The sequence below is a fragment of the Bidens hawaiensis genome, unplaced genomic scaffold (genome assembly GCF_021521415.1).
Source record: "Bidens hawaiensis isolate Kalapana, Puna unplaced genomic scaffold, B.hawaiensis_p1.1 tig00030237_1, whole genome shotgun sequence".
NCBI lineage: Eukaryota > Viridiplantae > Streptophyta > Magnoliopsida > Asterales > Asteraceae > Bidens > Bidens hawaiensis.
The window spans coordinates 183660-207528 of record NW_027495035.1 but is presented as its reverse complement, the minus strand read 5'-3'; the positions used below and the strand labels follow the sequence as shown (position 1 = coordinate 207528).

The 23869-nt window shown below is 38.4% G+C and overlaps 2 protein-coding genes across 2 annotated transcripts; both read left to right on the top strand.

Annotated features, from left to right (window-relative positions):
• Positions 1-330: 330 nt before the first annotated feature.
• LOC143580113 (uncharacterized) lies at positions 331-879 on the top strand. The gene has a single exon (XM_077063230.1). It carries the CDS (start codon positions 331-333, stop codon positions 877-879), a length of 549 nt encoding a protein of 182 aa, XP_076919345.1.
• Positions 880-1101: 222 nt separating this feature from the next.
• On the top strand, positions 1102-2651 carry LOC143580112 (uncharacterized). The gene is made up of 2 exons (XM_077063229.1): positions 1102-1345; positions 2329-2651. The coding sequence occupies exons 1-2, from the start codon at positions 1102-1104 to the stop codon at positions 2649-2651; spliced, it is 567 nt and encodes a 188-aa protein (XP_076919344.1).
• Positions 2652-23869: the final 21218 nt, after the last annotated feature.

Below are 23869 nucleotides of genomic sequence, written 5' to 3'. Positions count from 1 at the left end.
CCTCGTGTAACCATTATAGGCATCTTGCTAATACTTGTCTTGCACCTCCAAATGCACGTGCTGCTCCACAACAACCCTCACCGACTGCTCCTAGAGCTGCTAATAACCGTCAAGCTCAAGCCGGTGTTCCAAATACCCGTGCTTGCTACAATTGTGGAGATCCTAGTAATCTCTGCAATATGTGCCCATTATCCACCATATTATGCTCATCAAGCCCAAGTTGTTCCCGCACCGTACTACGCTAGCCAAGCCTACCAAGTCAAAACTTATCAACCCCCGATCCCGCAAAGCTTTACACCTCACACTTATGCTCCTCAAGTTCCATAACTTATGGCTCCGCCGACTGCTACTGCTCAAGTCCCTGCTATTCAAGCCCCTCTAACCAATAAAGCTGCACCAACCCCTCAAGGTTCGAATGGTCGTGCCTTCATGATGAATGTGAATCAAGCCCAAAGCTCAAGTGATGTGGTGAATGGTACGTTCTCTATTAATAACCATTCTTCTTCCGTGTTATTCGATACTGGTGCCGATAAGAGTTTTATCTCGTTAGACTTTGCATACATTATTGATAAGCCTTGGGATAGGTTGTCTAAGCCTTTTACCGTGGAAGTAGCTAATAGGAATTCGATTACTATCGATTCGGTTATTCGGGATTGCGTCATAGTTCTTAATAAGGTCAAGTTCCGCATAGATCTTATTCCGATGCAAATTGGTAGTTTTGATGTCATAGTTGGGATGGATTGGTTAACTTTAAATCATGTCGAGGTCGTTTGTTTTGAGAAGTTCCTTCGTATACCTCTTCAAGATGGTCATGTTCTTAAAGTATTCGGTGGTACGCCTACTTCTAAGTTAAATCTTATGTCGTGCTTTCAAGCATAACGCTATTTACGTAAGAAGTACGTTGCCTCTTTGGCGCTTGTGGTGGAGAAAGATAAGTAGAAGAAGAAGATTCAATATATTCTTATTGTGCGCGATTTTCCCGACGTCTTTCCCGATGATGTTGTTAGACTTCCTCCTATTCGTCAAGTCGAGTTTCGTATTGACCTCGTACCTAGAGCTAATCCCGTTGCTAAAGCACCTTATCGCTTTGCACCTTCCGAAATGCAAGAGCTTTCGAGCCAACTACAAGAGCTCTTCGATAAGGGTTTCATTCGCCCGAGTTCTTCTCCATGGGGTGCACTTGTTTTGTTTGTGAAGAAGAAGGATGGATTGTTTTCTATGCGCATCGACTATCATGAACTCAACAAGCTTATCGTCAAGAACCATTACCTGTTCCCTCGTATCGATGATCTTTTCGATCAACTTCAAGGAGCCGCTTGCTTATCGAAGATCGATCTCCGTTCGGGTTATCATCAACTTCGCGTTAATGAAGATGACATACCCAAGACTGCTTTCCGTACTCGATATGGACATTATGAATTTTGTTTTATGCCTTTTGGGCTAACCAACGCACCCGCGGTTTTCGTGGACCTCATGAACCGTGTGTGTAAACCCTACTTGGATAAATTCGTAATTGTTTTCATCGATGATAGTTTGATCTACTAAAAATCCGAAAATGATCACAAAGAGCATCTACATGCTATCCTTGACCTCATAAGGAAGGAACAATTTTATGCCAAGTTTTCGAAGTGTTTAAAGAAGTTCAATTTTTTGGCCATATTGTTAACGACAAGGGTATTCATGTCGATCCCGCGAAGATTGAAGCCGTCAAGAATTGGAAGACACCGACATCTCCCACCGAAGTTCGTTCTTTTCTTGGTTTGGCGGGATATTACCGTCGTTTCATTCGTAACTTCTCAAAGATTGCATTGCCCCTCATCGCCCTTACACATAAGGGTAAACCTTATGAGTGGGGGTCAAAGCAAGAGGAAGCGTTTCAAATTTTAAAGGACATGCTTTGCAATGCTCCTATTCTTGCTCTTCCCGAAGGTATTGAAGACTTAATCGTATTATGTGATGCTTCTAACCAAGGCCTAGGTTGTGTTCTTATGCAACGAGGCTAGGCGTATGCTTCGAGACAACTCAAGGTTCACGAATTATACGACGCATGATCTCGAGCTTGGTGCCGTTGTATTCACCTTGAAGATTTAGAGACATTATCTTTATGGTACCAAATGCGTAGTATTTACTAATCATAAGAGTCTCCTACACATTTTCGATAAAAAGGAACTCAACATGAGACAACGTCGTTGAGCCGAGTTGCTTAGCGACTATGATTGCGAGATTCGCTATCATCCCGGTAAAGCGAATGTCGTGGCCGACGCTCTTAGCCATATGAAACAAGTCAAATCCGTGTTACTTATGTTCTTGTTCAAAATGATCTTGAAGAGCGTGTTCTTAACGCGCAACACGAATCCGTTACCAAAGGCAACATGTATGACGAGATGTCGTGTGGTGCGGAATCTCAATTGGAAACCAAACACAATGGTTTACTTTATTTTCTTAATCGCTTATGGATTCCCGATCGTGATGACCTTAGCACATTCATAAAGGACGAGGCTCATAAGTTACGATATTCCGTACATCCCGGTGCTGATAAAATGTACACCAATCTTCGTTCCGTCTTTTGGTGGCCCGGAATGAAGAAAGACATTGCTCTCTACGTTGCAAAATGTCTCACTTGTTCTAAAGTCAAAGCCGAGCATCATTGACCTTACGGTTTGCTCGAGAAACCTCCCGTTCCCGTATGGAAGTGTGAAGATATTGCTATGGACTTTATTACTAATCTTTCTTCTACATGAAAGCAACATGATAGTATTTCGTTTGACAAAGTCTGCTTATTTCATTCCCATCAAGGAAACGTATTCTGTTGATCGATTGGTGCATATTTACGTTGAAAGGATTGTTTGTCATCATGGAACTCCACTAGCCATTATCTCCGATAGAGATGGTCGTTTCACTTCTCCTTTTTGGAAGTCTCTCCAATCCGCTTTGGGAACTCGTTTGGATCTCAGTACTGCTTATCATCAGCAATCTGATGGTCAATCTGAGCGTACGGTTCAAACCCTAGAAGATATGCTTCACTCATGTGTCCTCGATTTTGGGGGCAATTGGGATATTCATCTACCGCTTTTTGAGTTTTCGTATAACAATAGCTTTTACTCTAGCATTGGTATGGCACCTTTTGAAGCGCTTTATGGCTGCAAATGTCGTTCTCCTATTTGTTGGAATGAAGTTGGAGAATCTCAAGTTACTGGTCCGGAGTTAGTTCAAGAAACGACTGATCGTATTGCTCAAATCTGCCAAAACCTAGCTGCTCGTAGTCGTTAAAAGAGTTATGCGGATAAGCGTAGGAAGCCTCTTGAGTTTAATGTTGGTGATCGTGTTCTACTCAAAGTATCTCCATGGAAAGGTGTCGTGAGATTTGGAAAGAAAGGGAAGTTATCTACGCGTGTCGTTGGTCCTTTTGAAATCATTGAGCGTATTGGTCCTGTTGCTTATAGACTTGATCTCCTATCTGAACTCTCAAATATTCATCCGGTATTTCGTGTTTCGAATCTGAAGAAGTGTCTTGCCGAGGGTAATTTCCAAATACCTCTCGACGAAGTTCGTATTAAGGAGACACTACAAAAAAAATGCTATCTAGTGGCACACATTTTTAATGGCATTTAAGTTTTGTGCCACTATTTTAGGTTTTAATGGAACTTTATGTACGCCACATTTTCTTGGCATCCACGTTTAGCGACATTTAGCATTTGTGCCACTAATATTTAGTTTTAATGGCACTTTGCATATGCCACATTTGCTTGTCACACACTTTTAGTGGCATTTAATATTTATGTCGCTAAACTTTAGGTATTTAACGGCACCTTGCGTATGCCATATTTTCCTGACCGTATTTATAATGGCATTTAGCATTTGTGTCATGTAGATTTAAGTTTTAATGTTACTTTCTGTGTGCTATTTAATCAAATTGAAGACTCAGCAAGTGTTTGCAAAAAAAAAAAAAAAAAAAGAAAGAAAGCAAAAAGATAAAAAAAAAAAAGCAAACAAACAATTAACTCAATTAGTCAATTACCCTTCATAAATTTGTTAATTCTTTGATATGCATTATTGTTACCGTTTCAACAAATTAGCAATAGCTAAATGCCGCTACTGCTAAATGATAAGCAAGTAATTGCACAACTGTAAGCATATGATGTAGCTGTATCTAGAAAATAAATGGGAAGCATTGATTAAGTTGCAACAAATTATTAATTTGTGTGGTTCAAATAATCAGTGTTTTTATCATTTAAAAATCATATTTTTCAAATACTTTATTTAGAAATTCAACCCAAAGCTTTGCCAACTGTGTTTAATAATATTATTACCCAATTGCAAAAATCATAAAAAACATAAATATCATTATGTATGTGTTTTCCAAGGTTAAGTTTCCCAACATGAATTCAGTGAACCAATATCAAGTTTAGCTAGAAATGAAAATGATGAAGATTAATGAATAAAGAATGCAACATGCAGTTAAATCATTACCATTTAAGAGAATCACAAACTTTATATGATGCTATAAAATAATTACAAAATTCCAGCAAAACATTTATTGAAATGTTAAGTTGGTGACCCAATCAATAGATGTTGAAAACAACTGTTTACAACTCTCCAGATCTTATTTCAACAATCGATCTATTGTGTGTGATCAAGTAACTGGAAGTACAACCATGCTGAAATTGAAGAGCTTCAAGTAAACTGTCAGCACTAGTCAACAAACTAAAATTTTGCTTATCTACAGGTTGCAGATGTGCCAGAGTAATGAAGTTGTTATCAATAGTCAACAACAAATGTGCATAAACAATAGTAGTCCATAACAGAGTAAACTAGTCATGCCGCTCGTTAGCTATTCGAGATCGGTTCATTAAAAACTCAAATTGGGTCAGCTTTAAATGAGCTCAAGCTTTTATTAAAGCTCACTTAACAAACAAGCTCAAGCCCGAGCTTCACATATCAAGCTTAACCAGCTTGCGAGCCAAAACGAGATTTTTTTATCTATATAAATTTTTAATATATTTATACAATAACTATTATTATTTATAAACTTATGATAAAATAATTAAATAATATATTATACTAGTATGAAAAATTTAATTATAAATACATACGTGCAAACAGTTATAAAAGCATATAAATAAAATATTGAACAATTAATAAATAATAAATGAACCGAGCTCGAGCTTGACAAACTACTCATGAGCCGAGCTCGAATTTTACTCCACATCTATAAATGAGTCAAGCTTGAGCGTCATAAACTACTCACGAGCTGAACTCCAATTTTAAAATACATCTCTAAACGGGCCGAGCTCGGGCCCTCTTATTTTAATGCAAGCCGAGCTCAATTATAAACATGCTCGGGTGTTATAACCTCTGATGATGTTAGACAATTGGTTTATAATGACCAAGGGCGGCTTAACTATTTTAAGGGGCCATAAGCAAAGCAAAAAAATGTCTCTTTTACGAATTTTAATGTTAGAAACACTCCTTGTTTACCTAGACTTAGACTGGTGATATATTAGCAGAAATCACATCACAGTTTTAATTAAAAAGTAGCATAATCATTTAAAACTTGGCATAGTCAATTAATAAATCACTAATATGTATGAATCAAGTCTGGTAAAGGTCAAATGCCAAGTTGCCAACAATATTTTAGTAATAGAAAAGAATATGAAACCAGCTGCACTACTAACCTAGTGTAACCAGTAATCAGCCATTTCTTTTGTTTATTTAAAAGTTTTTACTGTAAAACCATAAAAAGGTATATGCATTCACAAATTGCATTCAAGTTACACGAAACAGACAATCAAGGACTCTTGTTATGAATTGACTTATGACATACAAATTTTACAAACGGGCCATAAACTAGTAATTAGTTAATTACACAGGCATGCTACTCATTGTCATTAAACTGTCTATGAAAGAAAAATATAAAGTATTGTGAGGAATCATGTGATATCAAGAGTATTTTGTGAGGAATCATGTGAACTATGCTTTTTTTTATATGGACATGTAGCAAAATAGTTCCATGCTATCTTACTTTGTGGATTATAAGAAATGTTCTGTTTATTACTGTATTAAAACACTTAATTTTTTTTTCATATATTGTGATTGGAAACATGCCATATAATATAATTTTTTAATTATATTTTAAAATAGTTTCCTATGAAACTCTATAAAAGGTTATCTAAGTCGCTATTTATCCTCTATGCTTGATACTCCTTGTTATATGCTCTTGTTAATATAGCGTTTGGCATATGGCTAGATGTTTATTGAAATATTTATATCACATAATTTTCAAGACACGTTGTTAGTTTGGTTCTGAATAATATAAAAAGTGATATGAAGCAATATAAAAAAAAATTATGGGTTTTCTTTTTATGTGCCAATTTATACTCTCCCTGCACTAATTTATATGCAACATGAAGAAAAGTTGAGTATTCTTTACACATTAATCCACATATGTAAAGGAAATATACAAAAGAGTTAAAGAATATTAAAAAGGTTTCATTTAGTCGTATAATCTAAATTAGATTATTGAATGCTAATGTTTATTATATCTTGTTGTAGGATAGAAGAAATTTAGCTCTGTTGAAGACACGCATGTTGTATGTAACTGTGTTAAGGTACATACTTGATTTGATTTAACTTAATCATTTAAAAAGATTTTTTTTTAGCCATTCAAAAAATAAAAGAATATTTCTTTACTTTCATAATAAAAAGAAGAAAACACAGTAATTTTCGCTGGTGATTATTTTTCATCTTTTTTTAATTCTTGATTACGGAACTTTCATTTGTAGCTTATTCTTAAAGAGCTTGAGCAAAGTTAATATGGAAAATATGAATACGTTCTGTTTGTTTAATGCTATGTCAACAACAAACGAGAGAACTATTTTAGTGGGAGGCGTGATACTAATCAGTTGTGGTTTACATTTTCTCTAATTGTAAATTAACTAACATTTGTTTACTTTGTTATTGTCATGAAAAAGGTTTGGGGCATCTAAACATAATTCTCATACTGTGTGAGAAATATGAGAACCAAATTGATTAAGTTCTAATTCATCTGCACAAGAAGTTGGTCACTAATAGCAAGAAAAGACTCAATTGCTTGAATGAAATTAAAAAGATTTTGAAGAACACCATCAAGGGAAAAAAAAAAAGTTGTGCTAGAAGCCTATAAATGATTTTGACATTGCAATTAAGGTAACGTGTTGGTTTCCTTTATCCAATTATTATGTGTTCAGGCCTAATTCTAAATAGCATCATATTTCCCCCCTAATGGTTAGGAATTCGGGCCAATTTCTTATACATATATAAAATAACTATTAGATTTTTTAATCAATACTAATGTTTGTTTATATGATTGATGATGGCAAGGAATATATCATGAGAAACCTTGGAGCTAAGTTTATGAAATGAAATTCTCACCCAAAAGAACGTTTAGACAATTAGACTCATTGTGTAAAGATTAGGAATTTGAAATATGTTACTTATTACACTGATGTTTTCTAACATTTGGGATATGTTTTGGATTGTATTTATTATTGAAGTTATAATATTATGATTTTTACATTTACAAATTTATCAATCTTTTATTTTTATATTTTATATTGTAAATCATATAATTTATGTGGTAAAAATGTGCCACCAAAAATTTGTCACAAGTTTTTTTTATTGTGGCAAAAGAAATGTGTCACTAAAACTACTATAGAGATGTAACTGGAATTACTTTTTAAAGGCATAAAACATTGTGCCACAAGTTTTTTTTTAATATTATGGCAAAAAATGTTGTGCCACTAAAAGCCTAAATACTTTGTGCGACATATTGAAAAAGTGCCACTAAAAGGCTTTAGTGTCGCCACTTCTAGGGTCATTTGTTTTGTGTGCCACACATTGTTTTAGAGGTCTTTAGTGGTATATTTTTGTTTTTTAGTGGCGCTTTTTGTATGTCACTACATGGCATTTTTTTTGTAATGAGACCATGCATTTCGTTGAAAGACCCGTTGAGATCATGGATCATAAAGATAAAGTTACTAAGCGTAGTCGCATACCGTTAGTCAAGGTGTGTTGGGAATCGAAGCAAGGAGCTGAGTTTACTTGGGAACGTGAAGATCAAATGAAGGAGAAGTATCCTCATCTGTTCGCTACAGCTATTCTCTAATTTCGGGACGAAATTCCTAAAAGTAGGGTATACTATAACATTTAGGGTTTTTCAACTTATTTGGTTATCTTGTTTTATCTGTGTTTGAATGTTATTCGGATCCTAAACTCTATTAATACTATGCAATTATGAATTATTAAGTTTCTTTATATTCATTTTAAGGCCTTCATGTTTACTCATTGTTTATTTCCTAATTATATCATAGAATGTTCATAAAATGATCAAAACCAAACTATAAGGACTAGAATTGACAACATGTGAAACACTCCACCTCCGATGGCCGGAGCGCCCCGCGGTGGTGGTCTAGGAGCTGGCCATGCACCGCGGTGGATGTGCTGGTTAGTTTGTTAACTCGATTTCATTTTCTTTGTTCGTTTATGGTATAAAATCGTTTATATTAGGTATAATCGAGAAAAGTAAGGAGCAAGAAAGCATAATATAACTAAAATAAAATCCTAGATCATTTCTTACTGATCAAGGGAGAATCTTTATGAATATATTTAATGATTTGATCATAAAAGACTTATTTACTTGCTTAAACGAGCCAAAAAGTCCATAACTAGTTCATTTATGCTTTTTCTATATAAACAAACCTTAAACTCCTGTCACAAACCTCTACATAAACCCTAAGCATCATTCTCAGCCGTCACTTTCATCTGCCCATCTCATATTTGCTCGGTTTTTTGTGTTTTGTTGAAGAATCGTTTAGAACTGGTTGACTTTGCAAGTTTAAGGACTTTTGACTCGTTATATCTTGTTGTTCGTTCACTTTCCGGGTAAGTTGTAAACTGAGTTTTCGTTCATAAACATTCCCACGTCAATAATCTTCAATCAATTTCTGAGATTGAAGGGTATTGACTAGTTAATTGCTTTAAAACGTAACAAAAAGGGCAAAATAGTCAACCTGTTTGACTTATCGTTTTCTTATACTTTTGGTCGGATTCAACGTTCGGTCCAGAAGACTTTTCTTCTCGTAATAAAATTTTAAGGGTTCAGACCTAAACATGACTTCTGACTCGAAGTTCGGATTCTGGTTAGACTCGACTCGTTTAAACGTTAAAATTAACATAACTCAAGTCCTACTCATCCGTTTGGATTGATTCCAGTGGCGTTAAGTTCGTTTTTACTTATACTTTCATATCGCTAAGTTTCAGGTTCTGTTGTGTAAGGCCCCCGAGACCAAGTGCCCTGCTTTCTCGCTGGTTGGATTTACTCATTCACATTATTCGTAAAAATCAGAGTTAATTAAAACATTTAGTGGAATAAAAGTCAACCATTCTTACATAGCTTGGATACTTTGTTTTAAATGGAAATAACATAAGTCTTAAACATTAAATATAAACAACACGAGAATCTTCTTTTCTTCGATGCCAGTCTTCATTTATTTGCGACGTGTCCCACTATAAGCAACCTACCTCATTCTACTCACCTGCGTGCATACTAAAAGTCAGCTACGGTGAGTGAGTTCTAGTTAATTAACATACATTGCATCCATTTACTTTTTAATACATGTTTGAAGATATGTATTAATTAGTTACCTGTTCTTCTAACATACATACATACAATCTCCCGTACCTTATATGACTTTCTTTAATTAATACCTACGCGTCCCTTCTATATTTTAAAGAGCCTTTCATTCTAAAAACTTCACAGATATTATTAGGGTTCGTAACCATTTATTCTTCGCAGATATTAGTAGGGTCCGCAACCCTATATTCTTCGCAGATATTAGATATTAGTAGGGTCCGCAACCCTATATTCTTCGCAGATATTAGTAGGGTCACCAACCCTATATTTTTAGCAGATATTAGTAGGGTCCGTAACCCTATCTTCTTCAATTACAATATAACTAATTATAACTACGGCATACTAAATTAATCATTCAATAACGTTCACATACATACACAATCATATCTACTATACACTTACCATTTAAGGTAAGTGTATTAATCTAAAGCGTCGTAGTATGCACACAGCCCCGAAAAACGTAACACAGAAAAGGGGCAAGAACTCACCTGTAGTCGATTCCTTTCCGAATTAATAGTAATTCTCTTCTTCAACTGAGCTCGACTAACTGTTAATAATGTACACGTATTAATTATCTATAATTTCTTATCATTCATTTCTAAAGTTAACGAGGTTAACTTTTAATTAACTGAGTCGACATATAACCTTCTTAAATCGATCTTATTTATTTAATATACTTGGTCTTATCTTATTAAGGAACCGTCTTTATTAGTTTGCATTCTTAACGATATTTATTGTTATCGTATTTATGTTTATTATTATATTATTTCATTACTATTCATTTTTATTATTATTTTTATATAATTATATATTTTCGTAATATATCCTTTGCTCGTGCATTCCTTTCAATTTCTCCATTTACAACGGGCTCTTACATTTAAGTGTTTCTGAACGGGTCTCATAAACCATTGGTTTGGTATAAGGTGAGTTACGGGTTCGGGTTTCATTTACCTTGTATCCTTTACTTTTACCTTTCATGTCTAACATTATTATTATTATCATTATCATTAACAACTTACTATTATTATTATAGATTTATTATTTAAGTATTAATAGTATTGTAATACAACCCTTATTTATTATTATTATTATTATTATTAATTCATGTTCTAACGCATTTACAAGTTAACGTTTCCTTAAGCGAGTTCGGGTCGTGTCGGGTCTATACTTAACTCCATTAATAATTTCATTTCTTTAACGAGTGGGCTCTTGTGTTTGGTTCACCTTTAACTCATATTCCTTTATTTGGGACGGGTCACGGGTCTTTAAAAGAGTCGGGTCTTAAGTTCGGTTAATATCCTTAGCCTATTCTTTTATTATTATTATTATTATTATTATTATTATTATTATTATTATTAAACCCACCACCTGACTATCCCCTGTATAACTAAACCCTACCCGAACCCCCCTTCCCCTCCACTTTTCTTCTTCTTCTTGTTTAACTCACGCCACCCACCCCCCGCCGTCACTTCCAAATCCCGGCAACCATGGCGACGGCTCAAGAGCATGGGGACGGGGTTGAGTACCTCCCTTTGCCTCTCAATTCTCCTCCTACCCTTTCTTACTTGCTCGCGGCAACACCACCGCTGCCACCACTTCTTTTACTTTCGGCCACCCACCACTGAAGGTTATAGGATGACTGGTTCGCTTCTCATCTCTTCACATCACAAGAAATTTGCATCGGAGATAGATTCGCACAGGAGTTTGCATGTCATGCGATGCGAATTTCGGAGACGAGTCGCACGGGTTAAGTTGGGTTCGGATCTAGATCGTATGCGGGTTTGGATCGGGTTCGATTAGGTCACGTCTCGGGTTTCGTGTATGCCGCTGTTCAACGGAGACGGGTCTCAAAATGAGTCGCACCGATTCGTGTTTCTCGGATGTGTCGCATACGGGGTTCCCAACCCGGGTCTTATAGGGTTTAAAAGGAGTTGTATCCGGCTCAATTAAATAGTTCTGCAGGCACTCGAGCCGTTTGTAATAAACATGAAGGGTAGGGACACAATTTGGGTCCGGGTACGAGACCCACTAAGTCAGCCATGGTTCAACCTTTCTTTAGGGTTGAGTTTCTTAGCTGAGCCAAGCCGGTTGGGGTCCGGGTTCGGTAGTTCGAACTAAACCCGCGCTTCAGCCGAGACCTCCTCTTTATATTGTTGTTATCCTTTATTATAGATCAAAGTTGAATTGATAAACTTATAGATCTATCTTTCTTATTTTGTTCATTTATGGTCTAATTGTGTCGGCTAGTTTCGTAACAAACTTTCAACTTCCGTTTGTTCATTTAATATCAATCATAACAATAAGAAAATGAAATGAAACGAATGTAATGTTTACCTTATAAGTTCGATTAGACTAGATCTTGGATGGAATGTTGTATAGGGGTTTGTGTTTGTGTGTATGGGTGTGTGTACAATGATTGGAGAATGATGATGAAATGATGAGGATGATGATGTTTTAGGGTTTTTAAGGTTTAAATAGGCAAAGCCCAAAGGCTTTTAGGCCCAAAATATGTTTAAGTCAATTAACCATAATAATCTTATCCATTCTCTTAAAATATTTAATTAGCTAAATAACGCAACACGACACGTATCTAAATTAACTCGTTTATCTAATAAAACTAAATCTCAAAAAACGCGGATGTTACAAGTTTCTCCCCCTTAAAAAGGTTTCATCCCTGAAACTTGCTTAATCTTTGTAAAAACGAACGCTCCTAGTATTGACTTCCTTTCTTGAACCATCTTAGCTTCCTGGATTACTGTTTATCCTTCTTACTCTCGGCCTTGCAGTCACCGAGTGGTGTTCATGACTGTTAGCTGTTCACATGACTGCCGTTCACAAGGACCCATTCAAATCATAATTCAATCCATAATCATCATATTTAATCATAAGTCTAAAATTTAAACTTAAACAGTAAGCACAAAATCCTTAAAGTCATACATAAACTAATATTTAAATAAAATCACTCGTCCTTCTTGAGTGCTCCTTCCTCCAGTTTCATTCATTGACAGAGACTCTAAGTCTGCAACTTCTTTCCACTGTTTCCAACTTCAGCACATTCCTCGCCATGTGGCCCGTTTTGCCACATCGGAAACATGCTGCTTCTGCACCACACTCATTGGCGTAGTGTCCCATCTTACCGCACTTATAGCAAACATTCGAACCAAACTTGCATTCTCCGCCATGAGCCTTCCCACATTTGTGGCACACATCAGAACCAGTTCCCCATTTACACTCCCCACCGTGCATCTTCCCACATATTTTGCACGGCATCTTCTCCCATTCCATATGTTTCTTATCTCTTGGATTCACCAACTGGGCACCGGGTCGTTTAGCAGGAGCAACCCACTCCTTTTCCTTCTTCTCCTCTACCACCATTTCATTCACTAACAGGTCTTCGTGAATCGTTTCCGCAAGTTCCACCGCGGAATCAAAAGTGCAAGTCCTCTGACATAACACTTGATCCCTTTAGACTCAGTATTCATCATCTCGGCACAAGTCTTGACATACGGTTAAAATCAGTAGTGTACTCGCGGTGTGTCATCTTTCCCGCCTTCAAGTTCAGAAACCTCATATCTGCTCTCTCGACCTTAGCATCAGCGCACAATTTTCTCATTACTATCTCTCGTAGATCATTCCACCTCATGGCCTTGATTTCAGCAGCAGTCTTTCTTTGCTCAATAGTTTCCCACCAGAACATAGCTTCATCCCCGAATGACTGAGTAGCGAAGCCCACATCTTGGTCGGAACGGCATTCGCTAATGCGGATAACCTTATCAGTGGCAGTTATCCACTGAAGGGTAGCGATTGCGTCATCAGTACCATTCGCTAATGCGGATAACCTTATCACAACCCTTTGAAGGTTCTGTAGTTGCAACCACCTCGGCCTCGCTTGCCACCATTAACCTTCACAGGAGGAACTTCACTTGATGCCTCATCCTTAGTCTCGGTATCCTCCTTACTACTCTCACCAGTCTTCTCAACAGTCTTAGTACGGCTCCCAGTAGACTTGTCTGATTGGAGATTCTTCATTGCAGCAGCAACAACTTGAGTAATCGCAGATTGAATAGTAGGATCTAGCTGATACTCTTCTTCTCTCACAGTCATGCTTCTTTCTACACTGGGCTCAGTAATCGGTTCTTTGGAGGGTACTCGGTTAACACGTGGCCTACCACGGCGTCCCATGCGTCCTCCTTGTCCAGTAGTCTTAGTACCAGCCATTTGAATTCTAAAGGAAAAACACAAACATCGTCACGTGAGGAACTATTTAGTATAAGGATAGTAAGGCTGCAGGTAATAATAGTGGCCAGCTGGGATTAGCTGCTCACATTACTTTCCATGTTCTATCCACTTCCTTTCCTGAGTCTACTTGTGCTCGTTTTTACTTAAATCAGTTAGTCAATCAAACATTTCAAATTTGATCAAGCAATTCTATCACTAACAATTTATATAACTTCCTTACTTATCCCTACGTTATACGTAAGGAAATTCACGTATTAGCTTGCTTGAGTGACACATGGCATTCTCTGACTGGCATCTTCTTTCTTTTCTTCTTTACGTCCCATTCTCTGCTTGAGTCTAAGCATGTAGGATGCTTATTCTCTCGAACTTATGCTTTGATACCAACCTGTAAGGCCCCCGAGCCCGATTACCCTACTTTCTCGCTAGTTGGATTTACTCATTCACATTATTCGGAAAAATCAGAGTTAATTAAAACATATTGCGGAATAAAAGTAAACCATTCTTACATAGCTTAAATACTTTGTCTTAAATGGAAATAACATAAGTCTTAAACATTAAATATAAACAACACGGGAATATTCTTTTCTTTGATGCTAGTATTCATTTATTTGCCACGTGTCCCACTCTAAGCAACCTGCCTTATTTTACTCACCTGCGTGCATACTAAAAGTCTGCTACGCTGAGTGAGTTCTAGTTAATTAACATACATTGCATCCATTTACTTAATAATACGCTTCCGAAGATACGTATTAATTAGTTACCTGTTCTTCTAACATTCATACACACATACACACACACACACACATACATACATACATACATACATACATACATACATACATACATACATACATACATACATACATACATACATACATACATACAATCTTCCATACCCTATCTGACTTTCTTTAATTAATACCTATGCGCACCTTCTATATTTTAAAGAGCCTTCATTTTATAAACTTCGCAGATATTATTAGGGTCTGCAACCCTTTTTTCTTTACAGATATTAGTAGGGTCCGCAACCCTATATTCTTCGTAGGTATTAGTAGGGTCCGCAACCCTATATTCTTCGCAGATATTAGTAGGGCCCGCAACCTTATATTATTCGAAGATATTAGTAGGGTCACCAACCATATATTCTTCGCAGATATTAGTATGGTCCGCAACCCTATATTATTCAATTATAATATAACTAATTATAACTACGGCATACTAAATTAATCATTTAATAACGTTCACATACATAAATAATCATATCTACTATACACTTAACATTTAAGGTAAGTGTATTAATCTAACACGTCGTAGTATGCACACAGCCCTGAAAAGCGTAACACAGAAAAGGGGCTAGAACTCACCTGTAGTTGATTCCTTTCTGAATTAATAGTAATTCTCTTCCTTTAACTGAGCTCGACTAACTGTTAACAATGTATGCGTACTAATCCTCTATAATTTCTTATCATTCATTTCTAAAGTTAACGGGGTTAACTTTTAAATTAACTGAGCCGACATATAACCTTCTTAAACCGATCTTATTCATTTAATATACTTGACCTTATCTTATTAAGGAACCGTCTTTATTAGTTTGCATTCTTAACGATATTTATTGTTGTCGTATTTATGCTTATTATTATATTATTTCATTACTATTCATTATTATTATTACTATATAATTATATATAATCGTTAGTATTACTATATAATTACTATTCGTATTTATCCCTCTAGTCTTTAGTATTGAAACCTGTCGGTTCGTAGACCAAACATTCGTCCTCGGTTAGTGGAAGCTCAACAAGTCTACGTACGAACTTGTTGAAGGCTTCAACTATCTGGTCTGTATTCTGACGTCCCATTTCCTCGACGGTTCCCAGTGGCTTGTTGTAGAGCTTCTTCACATCCTCAATGTGTAGACCCATAAGCTCATGCTCGTCAAACACTCAAATCTCGTGCATATCACGGCAGTGGATGACGGCCTCATCGGTTTTATTATCAAACTCCTAGTCAATGAAATCTCGGAGAGTGTTGGGAAGATAAGGCTCGCCGTGATAAATCTCGTGACAGTCTTTCGGTGCCCTGTATCTCCACATGGTGCGAGGCTCTCCGGTAGCTGGATCTATCTCCTTTGGGTTCTTGTACTAGCGACCCTTATTCGGCTCGAAATATTTGTATTACACCCTTGATTGACAATGGAGATAGTCTGGGACCTAGCTTCCTAACGTACTCCCAACTGCACCATGGCCTAGAGCTTGTCAGAGATAATTGATGTCAAGCTCTGGTAGCGATTTCAGCTCATGGTGGTTGAGATAGATCAGATCGCCGCTATATCGTCTGATGGCCCAGACGCTATTCCTCTTATCATACTTTGCATAAATGATCAGCGAATCGTCATGATAAGGGTAATTGAGCAAGCGGGCACACGCACGACTTGACACAATGTGTGTCTTTCTCTTCTTCTTAGGTGGTTCTTGTGTCAAGTCGGCTGCTGGAGTTGAGACGGTATCTGTTGCAGGTGCATCTGAAGATTGAGCAGGAGGAGTATCTGGATTTGGCGAGTAGTTGATATCGTCATCTTCAACCCCTTCCCCTATATTCTTATCAATAGATGCTCTAAGTTCTTTCCTGCTTCAATAAAGTCATCCATAACACCTGCAAAGTCATCAGGAAATAAATCTTTATACATGTCAGTAATCTGTGTATCATGCTCCCTAACTTTGCCAGTCGAGTCGTGAGCAGCAGGGTCTTGAACTTCATATTGAGTGTGTGGAGGTGATTGAGTGTTACCTCCACCTCCACCTCCAGCTGCCCCGGCTCCTCATTTTCCTCCATTTCCGCCATCATCATCACCGTCGTCATCATCATCAAAACTATCATGAACGTCATCATCGTCATCATCTTCATCATCATCATCGTCATCACCATCATCACTTTCAACATCAACACCTTCATTGTCACCCTCCTTTCCACTGCCACTAGATTGGCCGCCTTGTTGTACTAACCGACCAATAGTCGCCTCACCTTCAGATGCTACAGCCTGAACTGCTCGCATAGTCACAGATGGACCTGCGGTAGGTTGTGAACCACCGACTTGAGAAGTCTCACTAGACCTTCTCCAAGCCCCAAACACTGCATCCAGCCTATCCTTCAGACCATGAAAATCATCTTCATGAATGCCCATAAGGTCTGAGGCTGCCTGGTTCTTGCTTACCATTTCTTCATTTGTTCTAAGTTGAAGCTCGTTAAGACAGTCCAGTTCCTTGATCTTTTCCTGAATTGCCTCCATCTTGGCTCTGAGTGAATCGAGGGAAGCGGATGAAGCGAGCTGATTCTCTAAGATTGTAACTCTTGAATTTGTGGCCTCAATCTCAACATCCCACTTCCGAGTGGCATCCTCGATCTTCTTGTTATGACTTGTCCTGAGAGAACTTGCAGATGGCAAGTTTCTTTCCAGAGTGGCCAATCTGTCTCCAAGTCTTGAATTATCTGCTCTCAGGTTTGCATTATCAGAGGCTTCACGGTTCATAAGCACTTGCAGATTCTGGATTCGGGTGTGGAAGGTGTTGGTCATTAATCTCTGATTTTTAGCAAGTGCGTCGCTTGCTTCCTTTTGCTCTTCCAACACCCTTATCCTCTCCCTTAGAGCCGCTTTCTCTTCCTCATCCTCCACCGCCTTCTGTTTCATTTCTTTAATAAACTTAAGGAGCACAACTTCTCGCTCCGCCCTCTTAGCGTTGGATTCCTCTAGTGCGACGATCGTATCGAGAATAGGATCGGCGTACACTAAAGGAGTCGAAGAATTCCCTCGGGCTATGGGTTTGGGTGAGATAATGGTGGATGGTAAGGTAGTGGATATTATGGGTGGTGAGGTTGTTTGCAAAGGTAGGGTGATAGGTTGGGTAAGGATTGGTGAAGTTGTATTGGTGGGTGGTGTTGGTTGTGTCATAGGTGGTGTGATGGTTTGGGTTGGGGAAGTTTTAACAGTTTGGCTCCATAAGCTTGTTGTTTGGATTAGTGAGCTGAAGACTGATGAAGTGAATATGGAGGAGGTTGGTTGGGAAAGTGGTGTTGTGATTTGAGAAGGTTCGGGTTGGGTTTGTTGTTGTGGTGGTGAGGGTGGTGAGAATTGTATTTGGGGTAGGAATGTTGATATGGGTTGGTCTGTTGGTGAAGGGTCGGGTGAGGATTCTGGTGAGTCGTGGAGTAGGGTTTTGGTTTTCTTGGCTTTGGTTTTCTTCCTAGTCTTTGGCTTCTTGTAGGTGGGAATTTGGATTTTAGTTACGTCTAATGCTTTGAGGGCCTGGGCTAGGGCTTCTTTGGTGATTTTCGGTTGGTCAGATGGTTTGTCTTGTGAGGGAATCTTGTAAAGAAACTTGGTTGGCTTCTGGGAGTCCCCAAGTTTCCTCAAATGCTTCAAGGGTGGCTGGTCTTCTTCTTCTTCCTCCTCTAGCTCTATAACCTTGCCCTTCTCAGCCTTCTTCCTCTTAAATCGTCTTTGGCTTTTGTGCGGTCCTCAGCCGGCTCATCACTAGAATCAGCCTCAGCCTCAGCATCCAATTCCTCAATCTCTTCACTTTCTTCATCTTGGTCACCTACAGTCTCGGTCTCCTCGAATAACCCGAATTTAGGACCCGGTCTTGGTCCTTGATACTGATGTCCTCTTCCTTTGGTGCTGAGCAACACACCAAATATTGATGTCTTGATTTATGCACATGATATGGCTCGGGATATGACTTCTTGTCCTTAGCCTTCTTTGACCCCGGCCTTAAAACATCTGGGATCAGATCATCCAAGAGCATCTGTACGAACCTCGGGTACATAAGCCATGTGGCTCCACTCCTGATATTCCCCAACATGCATAGGAATATCCTTCGAGAGTAATTGAACTTCTCTCGTGTCGTCAGTGCAATCATAATATGGACCCATTCAGTACTCATGCTATCAAGCCCCCCACGTATATCTGCAAAGCAATGAATCACTATGTGGAAGAGAAATCTCTAGTATGGTGGGAGATGCTTCTTTTCAAGGCTCTTCCACTCTGTATCATATCCCATACTTGCCACAAAGTCTTCCAACTTCTTCCTGTCTCCCTTTTCATACTTATAATCTGGCTCGTCAGCTATCTTCAATACCCGTCTAATATCAGCTTCAGTAATCGTTAATTCCTTCCAAGCAACCTTCGTAGTAAAGGACAGAGAATCATCAACAACCTTCCCAAATGCCCAGAAATCCTAAATCCACTTGTAATATATAGCTGGGTTGGCTGTAATTGCATGTACAAGGGGTGATTGCTTGAGACCCTTGACCATTGATGTGAATACTTTGTCCTTCTTAGCCTTTGGCAACTCGAGAGCATAGAACAGATTGTGACCCTGAAATTAAACAATATGATCATGAGAATCATCATTAAGACACAAACAAAACAAATAAGTTATATAAATATATAAGCTTTAAATATGTACATTTGTGATTTGATAAGTAGAGAAGTTAATTTTATATAAGTTACTTAGTCTAGTATGTATGATTATTTTTTCCAAAATCAGTCCAAATGTCCAAACAGTTCAACAGTCCAAAACAGTCCAGTAGCTTCAGTTTCATTTTTCTGAAAAATATGCCAAGTGTGACTTTTTCGCATCGAATCCAGTTTCGCTTCGCATGGTCATGCGAAGCGAAACAGGGATCTGTTTATATCACCTAAACTGTGATTAGGTAAAGAGAAGCTTGCATATGACATGTATAGTTACATTTTTTCCTTCATGAATATGACTTCGGGGAATCATACAACCGCTTCTTAAACGTATAGCCACTGGCAACGGCATAATTTAAGTTTATATCACCCGAAACTTACTGTTTGTCAAGCCTACCTACACATCTATGAATGATCTTGTAGCCTTTTGTTCTACTCTTTTAACGCGCTAGAATCATTACACACCAACGTACTATCGCTTTCCAAAGGGTCGGATTAAATTCTTAATTGAAAATTTTAAAATAACCGACTCCCTCTATAAAGGAGCTCCCTCTAATCGGGACAACACTTTTAAAGTTTTCTTAAGATTTTCTTAAATGGGAGTAAGGATGAAATTAATATTATATATAAAAATTAAAATCTTTTTTTTAAGTCAAGTGACTTGATTTTTGTTTTACTAAAAGTAAATTTAAAATTTTTTTGGTGAGTTAAAGTTAACTCATTTTCTCCCTCTAAAATTGTGACATATTTGAAAAATATTTACTATTTTAAAACCTAAAAGATAAGATTTACTGAAAAGAAATCATGCACAATGACTCAGCGAGAAACAAAAATCAAGCACGACTAAAAGCTTTGGTAAAGAGATCTGCAAAGTTATAGTCAGTATGGACCCTTTTTATGTCAACAAGCTTACGATCATAACAATCACGATTAAAATGTATTCAGATGTCAATGTGCTTAGTCTTTGAGTGCTGGACCGGGTTTTTAACAATAGCAATGGCCGCCTCATTATTACATTTGATCGTGGATCCATAGAAATTCAAACCGTAATCTAGCAGCTGATGCTGGATCCAATTCACTTGAGAGCAGCAGCTGGATGCAGCAATGTACTCGGCTTCTGCTGTGGAGGTGGATACGGTGAGTTGTTTCTTGCACTGCCATGAGATCAACCGATCTCCCAGGAATTGACATCCACCCGATGTAGATTTTCTGTCCAAGTTGCATCCCCCATATTCACTATCGGTAAAAGCATGAAGTTTCAAGGGAGATTCCTTTGGATACCAAAGACCTAAACGTGGTCTACCCTTCAAGTATATGAAAATACGCTTGACAGCCGTTATGTGGGATTCTCTCAGGTCAGACTGATATCTGGCACACTGACAAACAGGGAACATGATGTCCGGTCTGCTTGCAGTGAGATACATCAGAGAACCAATCATTGACCTGTAAAGGTGTTGATCGACTGGTTTTCTCGATGGATCAGGAGCTAGAACAGGTCGCGGGGTGATTGGTGTCATGAAAGATGATGAGTCCTTGAAACCAAATTTCTGAACAATGTCTTGAACGTACTTTTCCTGGTGAATCAAAGTCCTGTCCTTATTTTGCTCAACTTGTAAGCCCAAGAAGAAAGTCATCTCCCCTAAGGAACTCATCTCAAATCGCTGTTGCATAGCCTCAGAGAAATCCTTGCATAGATCCTCATTCGTGGACCCAAAGATGATGTCATCGACATAAACTTGTACCAAAATCAAATCACCGTTGACCTTCTTGACAAAGAGAGTTTGATCGACGATTCCTCTGTTGTAATCATTCTTCACTAAATGATCAGCCAATGTGGCATACCATGCACGAGGTGCTTGGTGAAGACCATAAAGTGCTTTGTCAAGGTGGTAAACATGATCAGGATGAGTTGGATCTTCAAAGCCTGGTGGTTGGCTAACATAGATTTCTTCTTTTACTTTCCCGTACAAGAAAGCAGTCTTCACGTCCATTTGATACACTTTGAAATTCATGTATGAGGCGTATGCCAGAAAGATGCGAATTGCTTCTAGTCTAGCTACCAGTGCATAGACTTCATCGTAATCAAGACCTTCACGTTGTCAAAAACCTTGTACAACAAGCCGGGCTTTATTTCTAATGATCACCCCCTTGTCATCCTTTTTATTTCGGAACACCCATTTCGTTCCGATCGGCCTTTTATTTTCTGGTCTCTTCACTAGCCTCCAAACACTTAGCTTATTGAACTGTAACAGCTCTTCTTGCATGGCTTCTACCCAGGAATTATCTTTCAGTGCAACTTTGTATTCCTTGGGTTCCACCTATGAAATAAAACAAGAAAAAAGACATCTGTTAATGTTAACGGAAGAACTGCGTGTTTGGATACCAGTAGACGGATCTCCGATGATGTTCTTAGTCGGATGTCGATGATGAATTGGTAGCTGTGGAATCTAGTCGACATGCTTGACTGGTGTGGCCTCAAGCTGGATGGTCAGGCTCTTTATAGGATGGAAGACAGTGGTCGCAGGGACAGAAGCACTTGGTTGAGGATCAGTTTCATCTTCTTCTTGGTTGACCAAGTGTTCTGGAGCAATGGGACCTTCCCATAGGTTGTCATAAAATAGGACAACAACGGCTGGAACAGAAGTTGTGTTGGTGTTATCAGAAGTCTCATTCGGACTTGGTTCAACCTGCACATTTGACGCATCGACCTCCATTGCAGGACCTTGATTGTCTTTTTCTGAGGGAGGTGTGGGGACAGATTCAACCACACTTGGTTCTGCAGGAGGTGGCTCTGCTTGATCGACTTGATCATTTTGATTGTTTTCGGCTGACACATATGAATCAGAATCTGAATCAGTCATGTCTTCAACAACTGGCATTTCAGTGGTGTCGGTAGAGGGCTGCTCATCATTAACCGAGGCTTGTTGATTAGCTATGGGTTGTACATTAAGTATGGGTGCAGCAACAGCTATGTCAACATGTCCCAGGCCTTTCAAAACAACATGCATCAGGATAGACCGATCATCAGCTGGTTGAATAGGTGGAGAAACAACAGTGGAAACCATTGGTGCAGCTGGTGTCATGTACATTCCACGAAACTACTTGAACAAGCCTTCATAATCAAACATCCAGTCCGGACCATTGTGTGCATCAGTAGGGTTCAATTCTTGCCAATCTATGTTGAAAGACTCCAAGATTACTCTAGTTTTCTTGTTATAGACCCGATAAGCACATTTGTCAGTAGCATAACCAACAAAATAGCACTCATCCGCCTTGTCAGCAAACTTGGAGGTCGTTCCGGCATTTGTTTGGGGTATGGTACAGGGACATCCAAACGTTTTGAAGAAATTTAGCCTTGGCTTCGTTCCATAGAAGACTTCATACGGAGTCTTGTTCAGTCTTTTGTTCAGAAGCACACGATTCTGGGTAAAGCAAGCAGCGTTGATAGCTTAACCCCAGAAAATCAATGGTAGTTTGGAATATGAGAGCATTGTTCTAGCAGCCTCCACCAAAGTACGGTTTCTTCTTTCAGCCACCCCATTTTGTTCGGGAGTGTAAGGTGCGCTGAGTTGATGAATAATTCCCTTGTTGTGACAGAATTTGTTGGGACTTATATTTTAGACCGACGCATCGAATTATTATTATTGTGGGTGAAAAATAATTAATATTTTTGGTCTCAACCAAGGGTGGATGGCTTGAAGACCAAGACATGCTAGACTAGTATAAATAAATGTATTTGTTAATTTTTCTAGCATGAGTGTATTGTGTGAGATCTAGGGTTTTATCTCTTAGAGAGAGTCGCCGCCTCCAGGATGAGCTCTCCCGGAGGTGGCTGATCTTTACTGTATGTATGTGTATATGTATGAGTGCTTTGTATGACAATCTTTTGGTTAATGAAATCATACTGCCACCTCTTTATCTTTGTGAATCGATTGCATATGTTTGTTCATCCAGTCTATTGTTCATTGTAATCGATTCAGGCTCTCTCCCAAACACCACTCATCCGTCCAAAAGATTGTCATAAAATAGGACAACAACGGCTAGAAAAATTGTCATAAAATATGACAACTTTCCCATAGGTTGTCATAAAATAGGACAACAACGGCTGGAACAGAAGTTGTGTTGGTGTTATCAGAAGTCTCATTCGGACTTGGTTCAACCTGCACATTTGACGCATCGACCTCCATTGCAGGACCTTGATTGTCTTTTTCTGAGGGAGGTGTGGGGACAGATTCAACCACACTTGGTTCTGCAGGAGGTGGCTCTGCTTGATCGACTTGATCATTTTGATTGTTTTCGGCTGACACATATGAATCAGAATCTGAATCAGTCATGTCTTCAACAACTGGCATTTCAGTGGTGTCGGTAGAGGGCTGCTCATCATTAACCGAGGCTTGTTGATTAGCTATGGGTTGTACATTAAGTATGGGTGCAGCAACAGCTATGTCAACATGTCCCAGGCCTTTCAAAACAACATGCATCAGGATAGACCG

Bases quoted from the DNA above. Each gene is read 5' to 3' on its own strand.
- LOC143580112 (XM_077063229.1), top strand. From the start codon at position 1,102: ATGCAAGAGCTTTCGAGCCAACTACAAGAGCTCTTCGATAAGGGTTTC. The intron at 1,346-2,328 runs GTTATCATCAAC...ATGATCTTGAAG, and splicing joins GAAGATCGATCTCCGTTCGG to AGCGTGTTCTTAACGCGCAA.
- LOC143580113 (XM_077063230.1), top strand. From the start codon at position 331: ATGGCTCCGCCGACTGCTACTGCTCAAGTCCCTGCTATTCAAGCCCCT.